General features: G+C 40.5%; 2 protein-coding genes across 2 annotated transcripts; one reads left to right on the top strand and one right to left on the bottom strand.

The window, feature by feature from the left end:
- Nucleotides 1–47: 47 nt before the first annotated feature.
- LOC145708431 (ciliary microtubule associated protein 1B-like) lies at nt 48–2216 on the bottom strand. Its single transcript, XM_081786103.1, has 8 exons — nt 1996–2216; nt 1841–1899; nt 1628–1776; nt 858–928; nt 679–808; nt 507–634; nt 309–368; nt 48–235 (listed from the first exon to the last, which is right to left on the bottom strand). The coding sequence occupies exons 1-8, from the start codon at nt 2042–2044 to the stop codon at nt 135–137; spliced, it is 747 nt and encodes a 248-aa protein (XP_081642229.1). The 5' UTR covers nt 2045–2216; the 3' UTR covers nt 48–134.
- A 7657-nt stretch (nt 2217–9873) lies between these two features.
- LOC145708427 (scavenger receptor cysteine-rich domain-containing protein DMBT1-like) lies at nt 9874–14462 on the top strand. Its single transcript, XM_081786099.1, has 6 exons — nt 9874–10198; nt 12248–12313; nt 12376–12534; nt 13274–13414; nt 13560–13818; nt 14249–14462. Exons 1-6 carry the CDS (start codon nt 10132–10134, stop codon nt 14460–14462), a joined length of 906 nt encoding a protein of 301 aa, XP_081642225.1. The 5' UTR covers nt 9874–10131.
- Nucleotide 14463: the final 1 nt, after the last annotated feature.

The following is a 14463-nucleotide window of genomic DNA, read 5'->3' as shown; positions in this document are numbered from 1 at the left end:
GAGACACTTTGTAAAATCCTGCAAGACAAGAATCGAGAAGATGCATTAAAGAATGTTTAATTTTACATAACTAATAAACGACTATGCTTGTAGAAATACGTGTAGTGTTGCGTGAAAGTATTTTGTCTGGGCATTTAAATCATCAAGATTCGCGTGTATTCTGAATGCCGACGACCAAAGTGAAATGAAGGTGCCGAACGCCTCGTTGCTGTCACCTTTTCAGGCGAATGGCTCCCTGAAAAACGCTACTTAGCGAACTATTTTCTTTTTGCGCAATTTTATTTTATAATATTTTCTTTTTGCAATACCTGGACCAGGTTTTCGAGTTTTATCAGATGGTAGTTTAGATCTTCCTTGAAGAGTGTACTTTTTCAGTGTTCTTTTTATCTGACAAATATGAAAATGGGCGGAGCAAGCTGAATTCTAGAAGATCAGTTTTCTCGCTCAAACTTATAAAGCAGCTATTGTTGTGGCGCGCGGTTTATCTGAAAGAAAACACTGTCCCTGTGGATTGCGTTTCAAGAAAGAGTCGTTGTTTGGCGGCCCGTAACGAGCAGGACCAGGAGTTTTCGCCAGGTCCTCAGCAAAACTGCCAAGACTAAGTCGCGTAGACATCGAATACGAAGGTCCGCCCCTATAATTTCGAAGATGATTAAATGGCATGATAGTTTGTCATACCTTCTCTTTGAATCTCGAATATCTGGTCCAATTAGCTTCGGCAGGGAGTACTGATTCGGCCCTGGCACCTTTTCTTTCTGTGTGTATCTGGTTCTACTCGCCATTGAATACGAAGGACGTTTCCTCTCTCCTAGAAACGATTGAGTTTCAGTCGTTTGACAAACCTTGTCGACTCATACCTTGTGGCCAAATATTCTCTGTGTTGTATGCACCAGCGCCGGGTGTTATTTCGGTTTTGCGGTCTTTCGCCCTAAATTTTTTGTTTTTGAAAAACGTCATTTGGCCAGTTACAGTTTTACTTTATCATTTACATTCTTATCTCAGATCATGTATTCGAGACTTTCCGATGTGTTCAAAATAAACATCAAAAGAATTGTTTGTGGTGCTACTTTAGAACTGTCTGAAGTGACAAATACGAAGAGGAAATTGGCTTCCCGGATAATGAAAATCCCTGGGCTAATACAGTGGGAGGTGTGTTCGCGACGGAACTTGCAGCTATTCAGCTCGCCGCTCTGCCACTTATCGTTGACAATGCCGATCTCTTCAAAGCCAAGTTAGCATTTTTGAGAAACGCGTGCAGACGATTCTACATTTTGGCGAAAACGCGCTCTTGATGTCTTCAAATAAAATTTAATTTTGCAAGTTCTACAAGTCGAAAATTGATTTCTTCCTGAAAAAAAAATGCCAAGGAAAATGATGAAATCAGTCTGGATTGAAATTTAATCGCTTACACTTCATTATAATCGACTTTTCAAAACATTGGCTCTGCCGTGTTTGCTCTAGTGATTCTCCTAAGCGCCGAAGTTGGCTTCTTGTCCATAAATTACGATAATGACACTGTTGAACTTTGCTCCGCTTTGAAACATATTGATTTGAGGATGTCTCTTTTTTAGTTATTCTTTGATTTCGAAGTTTCTATTTTTCTTAGTTCTGGATTTCTGAAGGTTACCTTGCAGCGATTGAGTATTTCGGCGTTCCATCCTTTCCAATACGAGTCAGCTGCACGTCAACTCTGTAGTGTGCAGGCCCGGGAAAACTGTTGTTGGGATTACGATTCAATGCAGCACCCATTGAATACTGAGGTGCTTTGACTTTTCTCCATAATGTTGAAAAAATCTTCCTTTTTCATAAAAATTTGAAGATTAGAAGTCAACAAGTTCCTGGGATCATGGTCAGAGGCGCCGATTGCAGGCGGAAGCAAGTATCTCGCTGGGCCAGGACCTAAAATTCCTCTCTTAGTTTAAATTCTACAAACACAACGCGGTTTATCTAAAACCCTCGATCAAAAATGTTAGCCATTTAGAACTTCTTTTAAACCTTTTTCCATGGCTTCGACAGGGCCCCTCGGGGTAACATCTCTGCTCATATTCTCGAATGTCTTAAGTTATCGCTTCTTTAACTGTGTATGGAACTACTGGTTCAGAAGGAGATTGAAGTGTGCTCTGTGCTACTGTATTCTCTGTAAACTTCGATTCCTTCCCTTGCTTGTTTGAAGAGCGCCACCAAAAGAAAAACGAAAGTTCTTTTCTTTCCTTGACAACGGGTGAAAAAGAAGAACAATTACGATAATAATAATAAAAGTGCAAACACCATCATCAAAATCATCTTCGAAGAAGAAAAAATAGATCCATTGTCAATGGATTCAATGAATTCAGCGTTACTAACTTTGCAACATGGCGATCAAAACTTTTTTTCTTTAATTTAAGATGACAAGTTCTATCCCAAAATAATTACAGATGCCTGTCGTTCTATAGAAGCATCTGTGGGAAAGTAACCATTCCTGGGCTGTCTTTTTTAGTGAGCCTAGGTAAATTCGATGGAGTTAACTGCAAAACTCTTCTTAAAATTTAGACTCAAAGGAATTCTTGTGAAAGCATGGCAAACATGCTCCTGTAAGAAATGTCATAGCTCAGCTGCGGAAAAGATTCAGATTTAAAAAGAACTCAATCCAATTTTCTGGCGCTCTGCCTAGTTATTATCTTCGAAACGCGAAGAAAAAAAAAGCTAGAATTTGATTAACATGAATGCAATCTTCAGCAGTATGATAATTCGTCCAAGTAGCTCTTCACAAGTGTAAGCAGTGTTACCAGGAACGAACGGAATCTGGACTGACAAACTGATTCTGATTATTCAGAATGAGCTTCCGTTAATAATTCGGAACGACGTCAGATCAAAGTATTCCTTACTATCAGAACGATATCCTATCGCTCTCGAGAAAAGTATGGTCGATGGAAAGTTTGCGCTGCAAATAGTCGCCAATTGCGGAAGATCATTCTATCGTCAAATTGAGACCAACATAAGTGGCGATAAGAGGAACTGAGACTCGCCCGGCGACACTCGGCTTCTTCTTTCGTTTGGTTGCTCTATTCGAGCCAGTATCGATTCTAGGTAGTTATTGATAACTCTCTACTGTCTTCAGTATTTGGGCGCATCGACAGTATCTTGACAGTATGCGATCATCACACCGTTCACGCAAATATGTTTTCCTAACTATCTTCAAGGCGAATGAACTAGAAACAGACGGAAACCTTTTTAGTTGAACTTGTGGCTATTCTGTGGCATGTTGGGTCAACCGCTTCTTCTGCAAAAACGAGAAAATCGGACAAGACCACGTGAAAACTCTATTGACCTCGAATCATTGATTCTATTTTTTTCAAGTTATAAACGAATCTCCAGAAAACTGAACCATTTAAAATTCAAGCTCCAGTTTTCGCCTTTTTAAGTGATAAGCATAAACTGAGTGGCTCACCCAGTTTCGAGTTTTCAAGGTGATCCATCAAGCTCATCAAAATAAATTTCAATGAAGCATTTCTAGCGATTACATGAGCTCGTTTGCTCGAGCCGGAGTTGGGAAACAATGCATTCAAACCTGAAATTGCTTCTTCCGGAGTCAGCCGTTAAGCTTGCCAGATAGATAAAGAAACTTTGTGTAGGATGTAACTGTTGCGATTATTTTCCAAAATAAATGTTACTTGCTAGAGGAAAGGCGATTTCGGTTGGACCATCCGATGGTGCTTTCCGTCGGATCAATTGTTCTCTCTAAGTTAATCCGTCAATTCGCATTCGTATCGCTTCGGAAGCGACTGGCGGAAGGTAGCTTGACAATTCTGAAGGGGAAGAGGTCCTTGCAAATATAATTAGTAATTACAAATACGCTCTAAACGGTATTTCTTTAAATTTTCAGCCAGCGGGAGTGAAATTTTTTTGCGGTCGGCGAATAATTTTCAAGATTTTCGTAAAGAAATTTTACGGTATCCACGTCGCACCGCAGTGGCCCGCTCTCAGGTGCAGAACTGGCGAATTTTCAAATTACCATTTTTACACGTTTGATGTTTTATCCTTGTTGCTTGTATTTCGATGCGGATTCTTTTCCCTGCGGAAATATGCATGCAAAATTACTCAACAACGAAAATCCGCGTGTAATCCAACTTTCGAATGGCGATGCCCGGCCACGTATTGCGCATCGTTTTCTGGTAATTAAAAACTATTTCCAAACTATGTGCTATCAGGAGCTGCCTCTCACTGGCGGGAATTTCTTCCATCGGATAAACGCACTTTAGAAGCCTTACATTTTTGCTCGAAATTCCTCTCCGCTGCTTTTTTAACCCAATGGAAGGGACGCGTAAATAATTGCAAAACTCCATTCATTCGCAATTAAATCAGTAAATCAGCTACTGCCATCTAACTGCAACCGAGAAATGATAATGATCGCTCGCTGAATGACCTCTCGTTCATTTTGATTCAGTTGAAATTTGTCAAAAAATGAGTTTGTCCGACGAAGAGAAAAGACTCCGACAACTTCGAGACGAGGAAAAACAGCGATCTAAAGACCTGGACAAGAGAGCACGAGAGCTTGAGGAAATTAAACGTAAAACTGATGAAGAATTGGACACTGTGGGGAAGGAAATTGGCTTAAGAATACTTATACATAGCTATATAACAAGCTTTATTTTTTATTTTGTTGCATAAATAAGTTGTTTTGAAACTAGCCAAGGAAAGGAACAACTAGAATCACGAGAAAAACTCGAACAATACGAAGAAGAGCTCACAGATATAGCGAAGAGAAGGTTCATACAAGATGTCGAAGCCATCAAGGGCGACCTTAAGGTCCTCTATGCCGAAGAAAAAAATAAACGCGAACAATTGAGCAAGATATTATCCGAAATTCTTGATTCTAATTCGCAAATAAAAGAAAAAAGAGATGATTTGGAAAGAAAAATTTTCTTTCATAAACTCCTTGATGTTAAATTTGACCTAATTGACGACAACTCCATTCAAGCCGAAGAAACTGAAAGGAGAAAATATTTTTCCACAATCGCTAAGTTCATAATATGCGCATAATTTATGACTTTAAGTCTATTTATGTTAAGATAATCATACATCAATGCAATATATTTGAACTTTATTTAAGAATTAAATGTAAAAGCTCTCTTTCCTCCAAAAATCACCACTCTTGATACGCTCGATGAAGATATGGCGCCTTATTTGCGAGAAGTGGAGTTGAAGCCTAAGCTGGATTCCCGTCGACGATCTCTCTCCTCAATCTCCTCAATCTCAGTTCCTAGCCTTGGTCGACATGACAAACTCAATCAGACATTTCTAAAAAAGGGCTAAACTCAACTCTGAACACATCAAATAAATTTAAACGTCGATTTTTTATAATTTCGCTATTGAAATTGAAATTTTTCCCCTTGAAAATGGTAAAATTCAATGAAGTATTTCTTTCTAAAGCGCTCAAGTTTGAATTACTTAATGAATCGAAGCGAGAGGCGATCGCGTTGGCACGTTGCTTTAATTTGCGGTTCACAGAACGTATTCGAGAGATAAATCAAAATCGTGTAAGAGCAGAGTACGCAGGTGCTGGGTCTTTCGCCTTCGAGGAAATTTCGCTATTAGATGCAAAGTCGCCGTAGCAAAATACACGCATTAGTAAAAATTACACAATATTTTTGAATACAGGATCTGGGGTCGAGACATGTTTTCGAAGAAGTTAGAGTTGATTTTCTAGCAAGGCGGAAGAGATGCGTGATAAGAACACGAGATAGAAAATGAAGCAAGAACTTGCTAATTATATTGTTTCATTAGGAAGAAAGAGAGAAAGGCACGCTCTTGTAAAGTAACCTAAACGATAAGAATGATCGTCTTTATCTTGTGAGGTTAATTGCTCGTTGAGCTATAAGTAGGCTCAATAGACAACACACGCGCATATCACCGGATCAAGAAAACGATCAGATGCTCGCTCAATTATTTTCCGTAACAATTTTTATCAGTTATTTAAATTCAAATCAGTCGTGAAACCGTACTGTGGCGGTATTTGCAAACGTTTCTAGTAGTTCCTGTTATCGCAAATTAACCTCAGGCGTCTGGATTTATGAGATTACGAGCTTTGGGAATGCTCTTGATTGGCGGCCTCGACGTAACCATTCATTCATGGAACTGACCTTCTTTTATAACTACGCAACTCTGTCCGCCTCTTCGTAGAAGCAAGCTTGATTGAGCAAACAGTGAGCGATAGGTGCCGCGTTGGGAGAATTAGGTTCACGGCATGTCCAGCACGATGGAATTAAGCTCTTTGCAGCACTCTCCAATTACTCTGTTTCTTTTTCTTGAATTACGAGCGCGTTCCAGAGTTTATTTGATCAGTCCACTTAGGTACAACAAGGGCAGATTGGCGCTAGCATGATTAAGATTGTAATTGACAACCGCAAAGGACTAGTTTCGGTTCCAGAAGAATAAACACACACCGATTTCTCTGTTTTAGGATGTAAAGCAGTTGGCCTTTGTGGGATTTCCATCATCAGATAGAATAATATACAGGAAACCTGTGCGCCTAAGCCGGATTCACCCGAGCCTACGGCATTTTAGCGTTTACTTCGGGCGGCGAAAGGGTTCTATTAAAATCCACTTCCAAAAAATATTAACTCATCATTTTCGTTTGATAATAAATGGCCGCAGAATTCATGTCGGAGCAGTACAACAATTCAAGATCTGAGATTGTTTCTCGTGTCAGAACATTTGAACCTCAGTCGTTTTTATTCCGAAGTACAACATTAGCTGCACGACAAAAGTGTTTCTTATTCGGGCGAAAACGCTATGCGTAGCATATTTGTTCTCTTGAGCATATTCTATATTCCATGAGCAGGCAAATGCTATTGTCAAAACAGAAGCCAAGTGCCAAGTCAAGAATCAACGCCATGGCCCTATAAGCATCCTTTTCCCAGACCTGATGGCCATTTGCAAATTTGAGACGAAGTTGGAATGTCGGCTGAGTTGAGTAAATTTCTCGTGGATTGGTCGCGGCAATTTAGGGAGAAAACATAACCGTGGAGAATCATGCAATGTCGCCGGCTTATAGGCTATTGACCAAAAGAATTTTCACTTTGAATGTTAATAGGGCCGGCCAGGTGAAGTCAACCACGCTGAGTCTAAATAATTTACAAGAAAGTGCTCATCGAACACGTGTAGTCTTTATCAAAAATACTGCTCGGCAATAATGACGAAAACATTCGCCGGCGCGAGCTTACAGTTGGAAACGTGTTCTTTGATGGTTTTATATAAAGGGCGAGTTTTAAAGTGAAATTAAGATTTCACAGCGCTTTTGGCCGAGATTCGAAATTGCTTTTAGATGCACCTGCAAGCTAAAATCATTTCACGTTTGAAGTTAAAGACCCACAGCCACTTATATAATTTCGCCCTAATTAACAAGTGGCTTTTCGCATCTCCAGAGGCAGGGGATATCTCTAAGGCCGGGCTCTAGAATTTCCGCTACTTGGAATTCCGAGCCAAAACTCTGAATCAAAAAAGTTTAGAACGATCGACTCCAAATTGTTTGAAAAGTGGCAAACGAGGCGAATATCCGAGCTTAACTCTGTCCGCTGCAGTCGCTTCTCACCAGATAATATATTATCTCACCGGCGAGAGACTATACATAACCGGGCGGAAATAGTTTGACGCAGAGCTAGAACTGCGAAAACAAAGTGCTTCCTCGACACGTGATGTGGACAAGCAACGTGTGCATTTTTTCACCTGTCGCATCTTTGTCGCTTCAAAAATTTCCAACAAGAACAGATTTGAGCCTGCTCCGAAGGAGGGTGAGTCGGACTGATTGCGTCGCTGGACTTGAAATGTGTCGAGATTTTGGAGTGCTGCGCAGCTGAGTTTTCTCACCGTCGCCGTGCTTTTTTCTTGGAATCCGGAATCGTCTTCTCCAACCGAGAGGTCAATCTCCCCTGCCAACTCTTTTCGACATTTCCGTCTGGGGCGTCGACCCTTCAAAATAACTAGATACCTACTCGACGCTGCATTCCCGACAGCGTACGACATTTTCGCCATGTTGTAAGAGACACTCGTTGTACTTTCCTCTAAATTGAAAAATAGCGCAATTTTAAATAAGGACGATTCAGAAAAACGACGATTTTTCCAAAACGAAAATTCTCCAATTTAAAATCTTCAATTATCAAAAACGTCTTTTTATTCTGAAAATCGTCGGTACCCCAAAAAATGAGATTAGCTCGGAAGCGATTCTTGAGAAAGCGGGTTCCGATTCTTCGCTAATATGGAAATTGTAATGCGGCATTAAGGCGGCATGTGGCAAAACGTGTTGAATAGTGGGAATTCGATTGCAGTTGTTTGATGAACAAGACGTGTTTGTGCACGTGTTTTGCAATGCGACAAATGATATCCGGATTGTCTTAGCGCCGCGACAAATTATGTACTCAAAATGCATAAAAGATTTGCTGCGGATGGAATGGTAAATCGCGCTAGAAGTGTTACAGCGCGTAATCGCGTTGCAGCGATTATCAAAAAAACTAAGCAAAGAATAGTTATTCCAAACGAAGAGACATAAATCGTAAACACTCTCGCCAAGTGTCAGCCAACACAAAGGGATAACTTAAATTCAGTTATTCTGATATTATGCAAATCGCAAGGTGCAGAGAAGATATCTAATTTTCGCTTAGACACTTTTGTTTGTAAATTAGCCTTTCAAACGTGGATAATCCCTTGTCGCTCCTTTTAAACGCTGTGTTACATAGCAACAAGAATATTTCATTATTGGGCTCGGCAATCTGAATAGAAAACCTGACTCAGGTTCTGAAGAGTTATAAGAAATATTTTATAAGAAATTGAAAAGGCCATTTTGCGAAGCCGCTTCGCGGCTTTCTATTTTAACTCTTTAGAACCCGAGTCAGGTCTTCTACACAGGTTGCCGATCCTAGTTTAATTATTTATTGGAGAATTTCAGTGTCGAAAATGACATCAAACTGGGCCGAGAAGGCCGTTCGAGCTAAAAAGGATTGACAATGGGAAATTTAATTCGCTCTAAGCTTCTAGCGCTCATCGAGTTTAGCTGGATTATTTGAGCCTCGTCTCATTTAAATTAAGTGCTCAACAAGCCTTCCACACGTTTGCAGCCTCAAAAAGGCCGATGCCGAGATTTTGCCGGCGATCGAAAATTCGCATTAAACATGAATATAACAAATTCGTTGTTGCAGTGGTTCACGCTGCGGTCGATGGATAATCGACTTTCCGTTTTTTCAATTTTGAATTGAATTTTTACTTGATCGAGTTATTTCAAAGAGCCAAGTTCGGCCAAGATTCCCAAATTTAGAAGGTGTCCCGCTCAGAGGGGCCGATGCGCGCCGCAATTTTATTGCAATTTTTTCATTCAACTCAGATGTCTTCATTTCGTCTTCGCGCAAGCCTTCTTTCTTGCGCTTTTTTTTTAGAATTGAGCCGTCCCGGACACAAGAAATTGACGATCGTGAGCTACATAAGAGTGAAATTCTACGTTCTTATTATCTTATTTTGTGTAACTTGTCAAAACCAATAATTGGTCGAGTTAAATTGAAGCAACACGGAGTCACAGTGTACATGAACATCGTGCGAACAAAATGGATTCGAAGGAGACGAGCAGTTTCTGGTAGCAAGAGCTTGTTCCGCGTCTAAATAGCAACTCCATTAATGATCTGTTCTTGGAAGTCGTGCCATGATGGTTGACTTCTTCTGCTTTGATAATCATGGAGAAATTGATCTTCCAGAAGAGAGAGACTGACCATCGCCCAATCTCTTTTCTTATTTCTATAATTTTTTGAATGTAATTTTGCTCTAAAGCGCCCTCTGAGCGGCGCGGCATCGCGATAGGCGGCGCTCGCTGTTGCGCGAAAATTCTTGCTCCCACGCTCCTACCAATAGAGATTGATATGGCATTTTTTTCCATTGTACTTGAATCTTAAATAAACTTCGGATAGCAACTTGTGACAGATTCCGTTAATTTTTTACTAAAACCTTAAAAACTCTAAGAGAAACATAAGAGACTTTTGAAATAGAGAGTAAGAGGCCTAGAAACTGCGAAGGTTCTGCTACGAATCGTCTCTCCAAGAAACATAACTAATAAATTTTCCTTCTGTGAGCACATAGAAGAACTTACATAGAATACAACTGCTCCAAAATAATATGCTCAAATGCTACCTACTGGTTAGCACACTGATTTTTGGCCTCAATGGCGCTAAGTTGTACAAAGGACTGGATGAAAAGTTTTTCACGCGCTGTTTCAGGGAAAAGTATTTCCGGACATTTCTTAGAAAGATCCGGAAGAAAGCGATCGCTTTCGGTGAATGATTGTTTACACTCAAACTGCTTGATTTATAAACGGTGACTCTCTTAAAGTCTAAACAGAGTTAGGGATTGCGCCATCTGCCCGTTTCTATCCCAATTAATTACATTTCGATTATGCCATAATCACAACATCAATCTAACCCACTCCGGAATCTGTCACACTATTTTCGCGATAAGCACAGATGCAAGCGGGACGTGTGGCGCACCCAACGAGTTTACACAACCGTTACTGTAGCATTACCGATAAACCGTTTATGAATCGAGCGGTTCACCGGTCGCTCAGCTGAGAAACAGATTTTACACCGCAGCAATAGGTTTGTATCGCCTGCCTTTTAGAATACATCGCAAAAGGAGCTCTTCAATAACTTGCCGCTTTAGTATTCATTTCTCAAGGTAAGATACGCGTCACATGCCCACAGTGGCTCTTTGCGCCTGATAAGGGATTTTGAGTCGCGATAGGCGACGTCATAGCAGCGCTTTAGCCAGCTATCAAGAATTCCTATCGTCCGGCCCAAGGATGAAGTTTAAAACGCGCGCAAATGTGAGCCTTCTGATTTGTGGGCCAGATGATAGGAATTCTCGATAGCTGGCTGAGGCGCTGCTATGACGTCGCCTATCGCGACTCAAAATTAGTCCAGGCCTGTAGAAGCTATCCCTTTCTTTCTCTCCGATAAATCTTTATGTTTTTGCCCTTTGAAAAATTAGAAATGGGCGACTAATTTTATCTGCTTTTGTCAAATTGACTTTGGTAACTGCGGTCTTGGGCGCGAATTAATCAGTCAATCAGATTTAGATAGTGACTGGGTGGTTATGCAAAGTGGCTTCCATCCGCTCACTGCTCATCTTCTAGAGCAGCGGAGGAAGCCACAGAAAGTGATCCTTCACAACTTCCTTAGAGTGCGCATCTATTGATCGATAGAATATGTTTATTTAACATTTAGATCTTTACGGTCTCAATAAGCAGCTAATTAGACACGGCTGTCAATTTTTGTATATTTTCTGGCCATCAACGCAGAGATTATTTTCCACTCGTTAAAATGTGATCAGTTCAAATTCAAACGGTCAAATTCCAGCTCATCCATGAAGCGTCGCTGTCTACAAGATTTACATCATCTAATATCATTGTTGAATTGTAACTGACAATAGTTCGAGAAAGGCTTATTCGATGGGTTTTATTCGTCGAATATGCAAATCCAATAAGTTCTATCAATTTTTGAGTTTCGAGCTTAGTCTCCTTAGAGATATGCAAAAGTCATGTTGTGTAATTTCGTTTTCCTCCAAGATCCCGTAATTTCATAGTTCGACCCTTATCATGCAATTTCGTTAAATCCCTGGAACAGCTATTTTCTGCTCCGTCTATCGAAGGGAAAATAGTTTTGTGAATCTTGAAGCATTCACTGAAAAAACAAAATTGCGAGTGGATGCCCTTAAGGTGGCGTAACGTTTTCCCAAAATGGTACTCTGGGAAGCGAGATGAGGCTCTTAGAGTAATCGCTCAAATAGAAAGGGACAAGTGGCGATTATACTGTCAGGCGAAAACGCGCTAAAACTTATGCTTTAGAAAGGGTTGAATTTGCGTCACATGATTCGCGCGCATTCCTTTATACTCCGGCAATCTCCATTCTCAAGTTCCTCAGTCAACCCTTATCAATCCGAGATTACACACGTTTCCATCCACATCAGGTAAACAACTTCAATCCATTTTCGTTCGACAATTATAAATTCGCTGCTTGATTTATTGACCACTCAAAGTTATCGCTAGACTAGCTCATTCTAATTGCCAAAACATTTAAAAATAAACTCTTAAATGGATTCTACCCTTGCAAAAAACAAACTGCTCTATTTTAGACCACTATCGAAAGCTCCGCAAATTTTAGATTTTGTATTTAGATGTAGGCAATAATTCTTTTATATGATTTAACCAGTTAGTTTGGCTATAAACAATGAATTTAAGCTGATGAACGACGAGCTCGCGGAGCACGAAGCATACGAAGACGCCCTTATGGAGTTGGGCACATAGGTTCATATCAAACACAGAAACACGATTTTCCATAGAAACACCTTTCATGTTACGGTTTTTAGGTAAGATTAGCTGGGAAGTGCCCTACATCCCTCCAGATCACAAGACGCTGAAGAAGCTGGGCAACTCGCGGTTACTGCCTCAGAATCGTCTCATCATAAACACTTCTCAATTTAAACTACCAGATGTCGACAAAGAACATGCAGCGGAATCAAAAAACGGTAAAACCTATTTGCTAAAATATGACCAAAGTCAGTGAGAGATTCTAAATTTTGCGAAGAGTAAACACCGCCGCTCGCAATTTGATTTGGTCGATGAGAAGCATTATTTAGATTCTTGAGAGCGGGCCCAAGTAGCTCTTTCTTTCCATAATTACGCGCTATTATCTAATCTTGAGGCATAAGCTTGTCAAACCACCCCTTTAATTTTTACAACGAGGGAAAATACAAATACATTTTGAACCAATCGACTTGTTTGCAATAATAGTATTTTCTTGCCACGTATCGGTGGGCAGCAACAATCGGCGTAGCATAATTCGTGGTGGATATGGTGGCTAGGGTGAGTTATTTTGTTCGCTTCGATGAACCGCCACTTTTGCATAATATTCGCTGCTGGTAGCTTTGAAACCTCAAGAATTCAAAAGCCCCAATTTCAAGAGCTTTATTTTTATTTACAAAATATCTTCTTGACGCATCAATCTAGGTTTGTTCCGATCGGTCACCGAAGCAATTACTAGTTCTGCCAAATTTTCTTTCCTTTTTCTTAAAAGAAATGATCTGAGGTTCAAAGATAGGAGTTCTGTGGGCTAATCAGTGGTTAGCTTCTTTAAAGATAGCAAGTTCTTTCTTTAAAATTGAATTCTGCACGGTGATAGACTAGTTCTGCACGGGTTTCTTTCATTTTTAAATAATCTTTATCGACTTTGTGTTAATAATTTTTTACTAAAGCCGAGAACTTAAGCAAACGATTCGATATCGGACTCGGCGGAAGGCTTGCCCGATGGAACTATCAGATTAAAAGGCTCTACATTGGACTATATGGGCCGCGTCGAAGTTGCCCAGAATGGCCAGTGGGGCACTGTTTGCGGATTCCAATGGGATCGTGATGATGCACAAGGAAATGGTTAACAAAACGTTTGAGTTCTGCAGTAGCTTGAAAAATTACCCTTGAAATGGAGGGTGGTGCACTTGGATTTTGAGCAGATGCCAATCGAAATGCCAAGCGCTATAAATGAATATACATGAAGTTGACCATTATAAAGTTGTATGTAGACAACTTGGCTATCACGTGGACAGAGTTATTGCACTGTCACGGCCCGAGTTCGGTCCAGCCGACGACTTGCCCGTCTTCTACAATCATGTAGGCTGCAAGGGCAACGAAAACAGCCTAGACGACTGTGCCTCTAAGGTGGACTTCAGCAAAACGGGTCATGTCTGCAATAGATGGCGTCAAGGAGCTACTGTCATCTGTGGCTGTCCAACAGAAACACCTGAAAATGGACTCAGGTATCGAACAAAAATACACAATATTTCATGTTTTCCGAGGGTCTATCAACAGTTGAATTATTTAAAATTAAAAAAAGTTCGAACATGATTTATACGGCCGCGTTCCGGTAGCGGTTCCGAGCTTGACGTCACAGTCTGTCAAGCTAGACTTGACAGCCGGAAAGTTCCAGTGATGGGAGATGTTCCACGTACCCGTTGCTAAATACACTTCCATTAAGTACTTCTTCACGATAATAATTCCATTAGGGATGTAACGTACGTTTTATCTGTCAATCAAGTAAAAATTAAATAATTACTCCCGGTCATGGTCAAAAACGGACATCCCCAACGTTTTTTTTTCTCATAAAATATTTCTTGCGGCTATTTTCGTCGAACGAGTTTGAGGCGAATCTAATTAGCATTATTGGTTATTAATTTTCGTTATTAATAGACCACGATGTATGGTGTCGACCCAGTATCCCTTCGACTCGTACTCTTGTAAATATTCGTGTGGCAAAGGATACCGGCTAGAAGGGCGCAATATGCGCTACTGCCAGAATGGACAAGTTTGGGATTCAGAGCTGCCTTCCTGCGTCAAGATTGCCGATCCACCGGCGAAAGACAGAGTTTTAATTCGAATGTCAAGAACACTAATAAGTCCCTAAT

This window comes from Oikopleura dioica, chromosome XSR (assembly GCF_907165135.1).
Source record: "Oikopleura dioica chromosome XSR, OKI2018_I68_1.0, whole genome shotgun sequence".
NCBI lineage: Eukaryota > Metazoa > Chordata > Appendicularia > Copelata > Oikopleuridae > Oikopleura > Oikopleura dioica.
This window is presented reverse-complemented; position numbering and strand designations above follow the sequence as displayed.

What these genes read in the sequence shown, in the direction of transcription:
- LOC145708431 (XM_081786103.1), bottom strand. Translation starts at nt 2,044, where the DNA reads ATGAGCAGAGATGTTACCCCGAGGGGCCCTGTCGAAGCCATGGAAAAA. An exon ending in TGTCGAAGCCATGGAAAAAG is followed by an intron (nt 1,900 to 1,995) that starts GTTTAAAAGAAG and finishes GAGGAATTTTAG; the next exon opens with GTCCTGGCCCAGCGAGATAC. An exon ending in AGAGAATATTTGGCCACAAG is followed by an intron (nt 809 to 857) that starts GTATGAGTCGAC and finishes AATCGTTTCTAG; the next exon opens with GAGAGAGGAAACGTCCTTCG.
- LOC145708427 (XM_081786099.1), top strand. Translation starts at nt 10,132, where the DNA reads ATGCTCAAATGCTACCTACTGGTTAGCACACTGATTTTTGGCCTCAAT. An exon ending in TGCAGCGGAATCAAAAAACG is followed by an intron (nt 12,535 to 13,273) that starts GTAAAACCTATT and finishes CGAGAACTTAAG; the next exon opens with CAAACGATTCGATATCGGAC. An exon ending in TTGCGGATTCCAATGGGATC is followed by an intron (nt 13,415 to 13,559) that starts GTGATGATGCAC and finishes ATATACATGAAG; the next exon opens with TTGACCATTATAAAGTTGTA.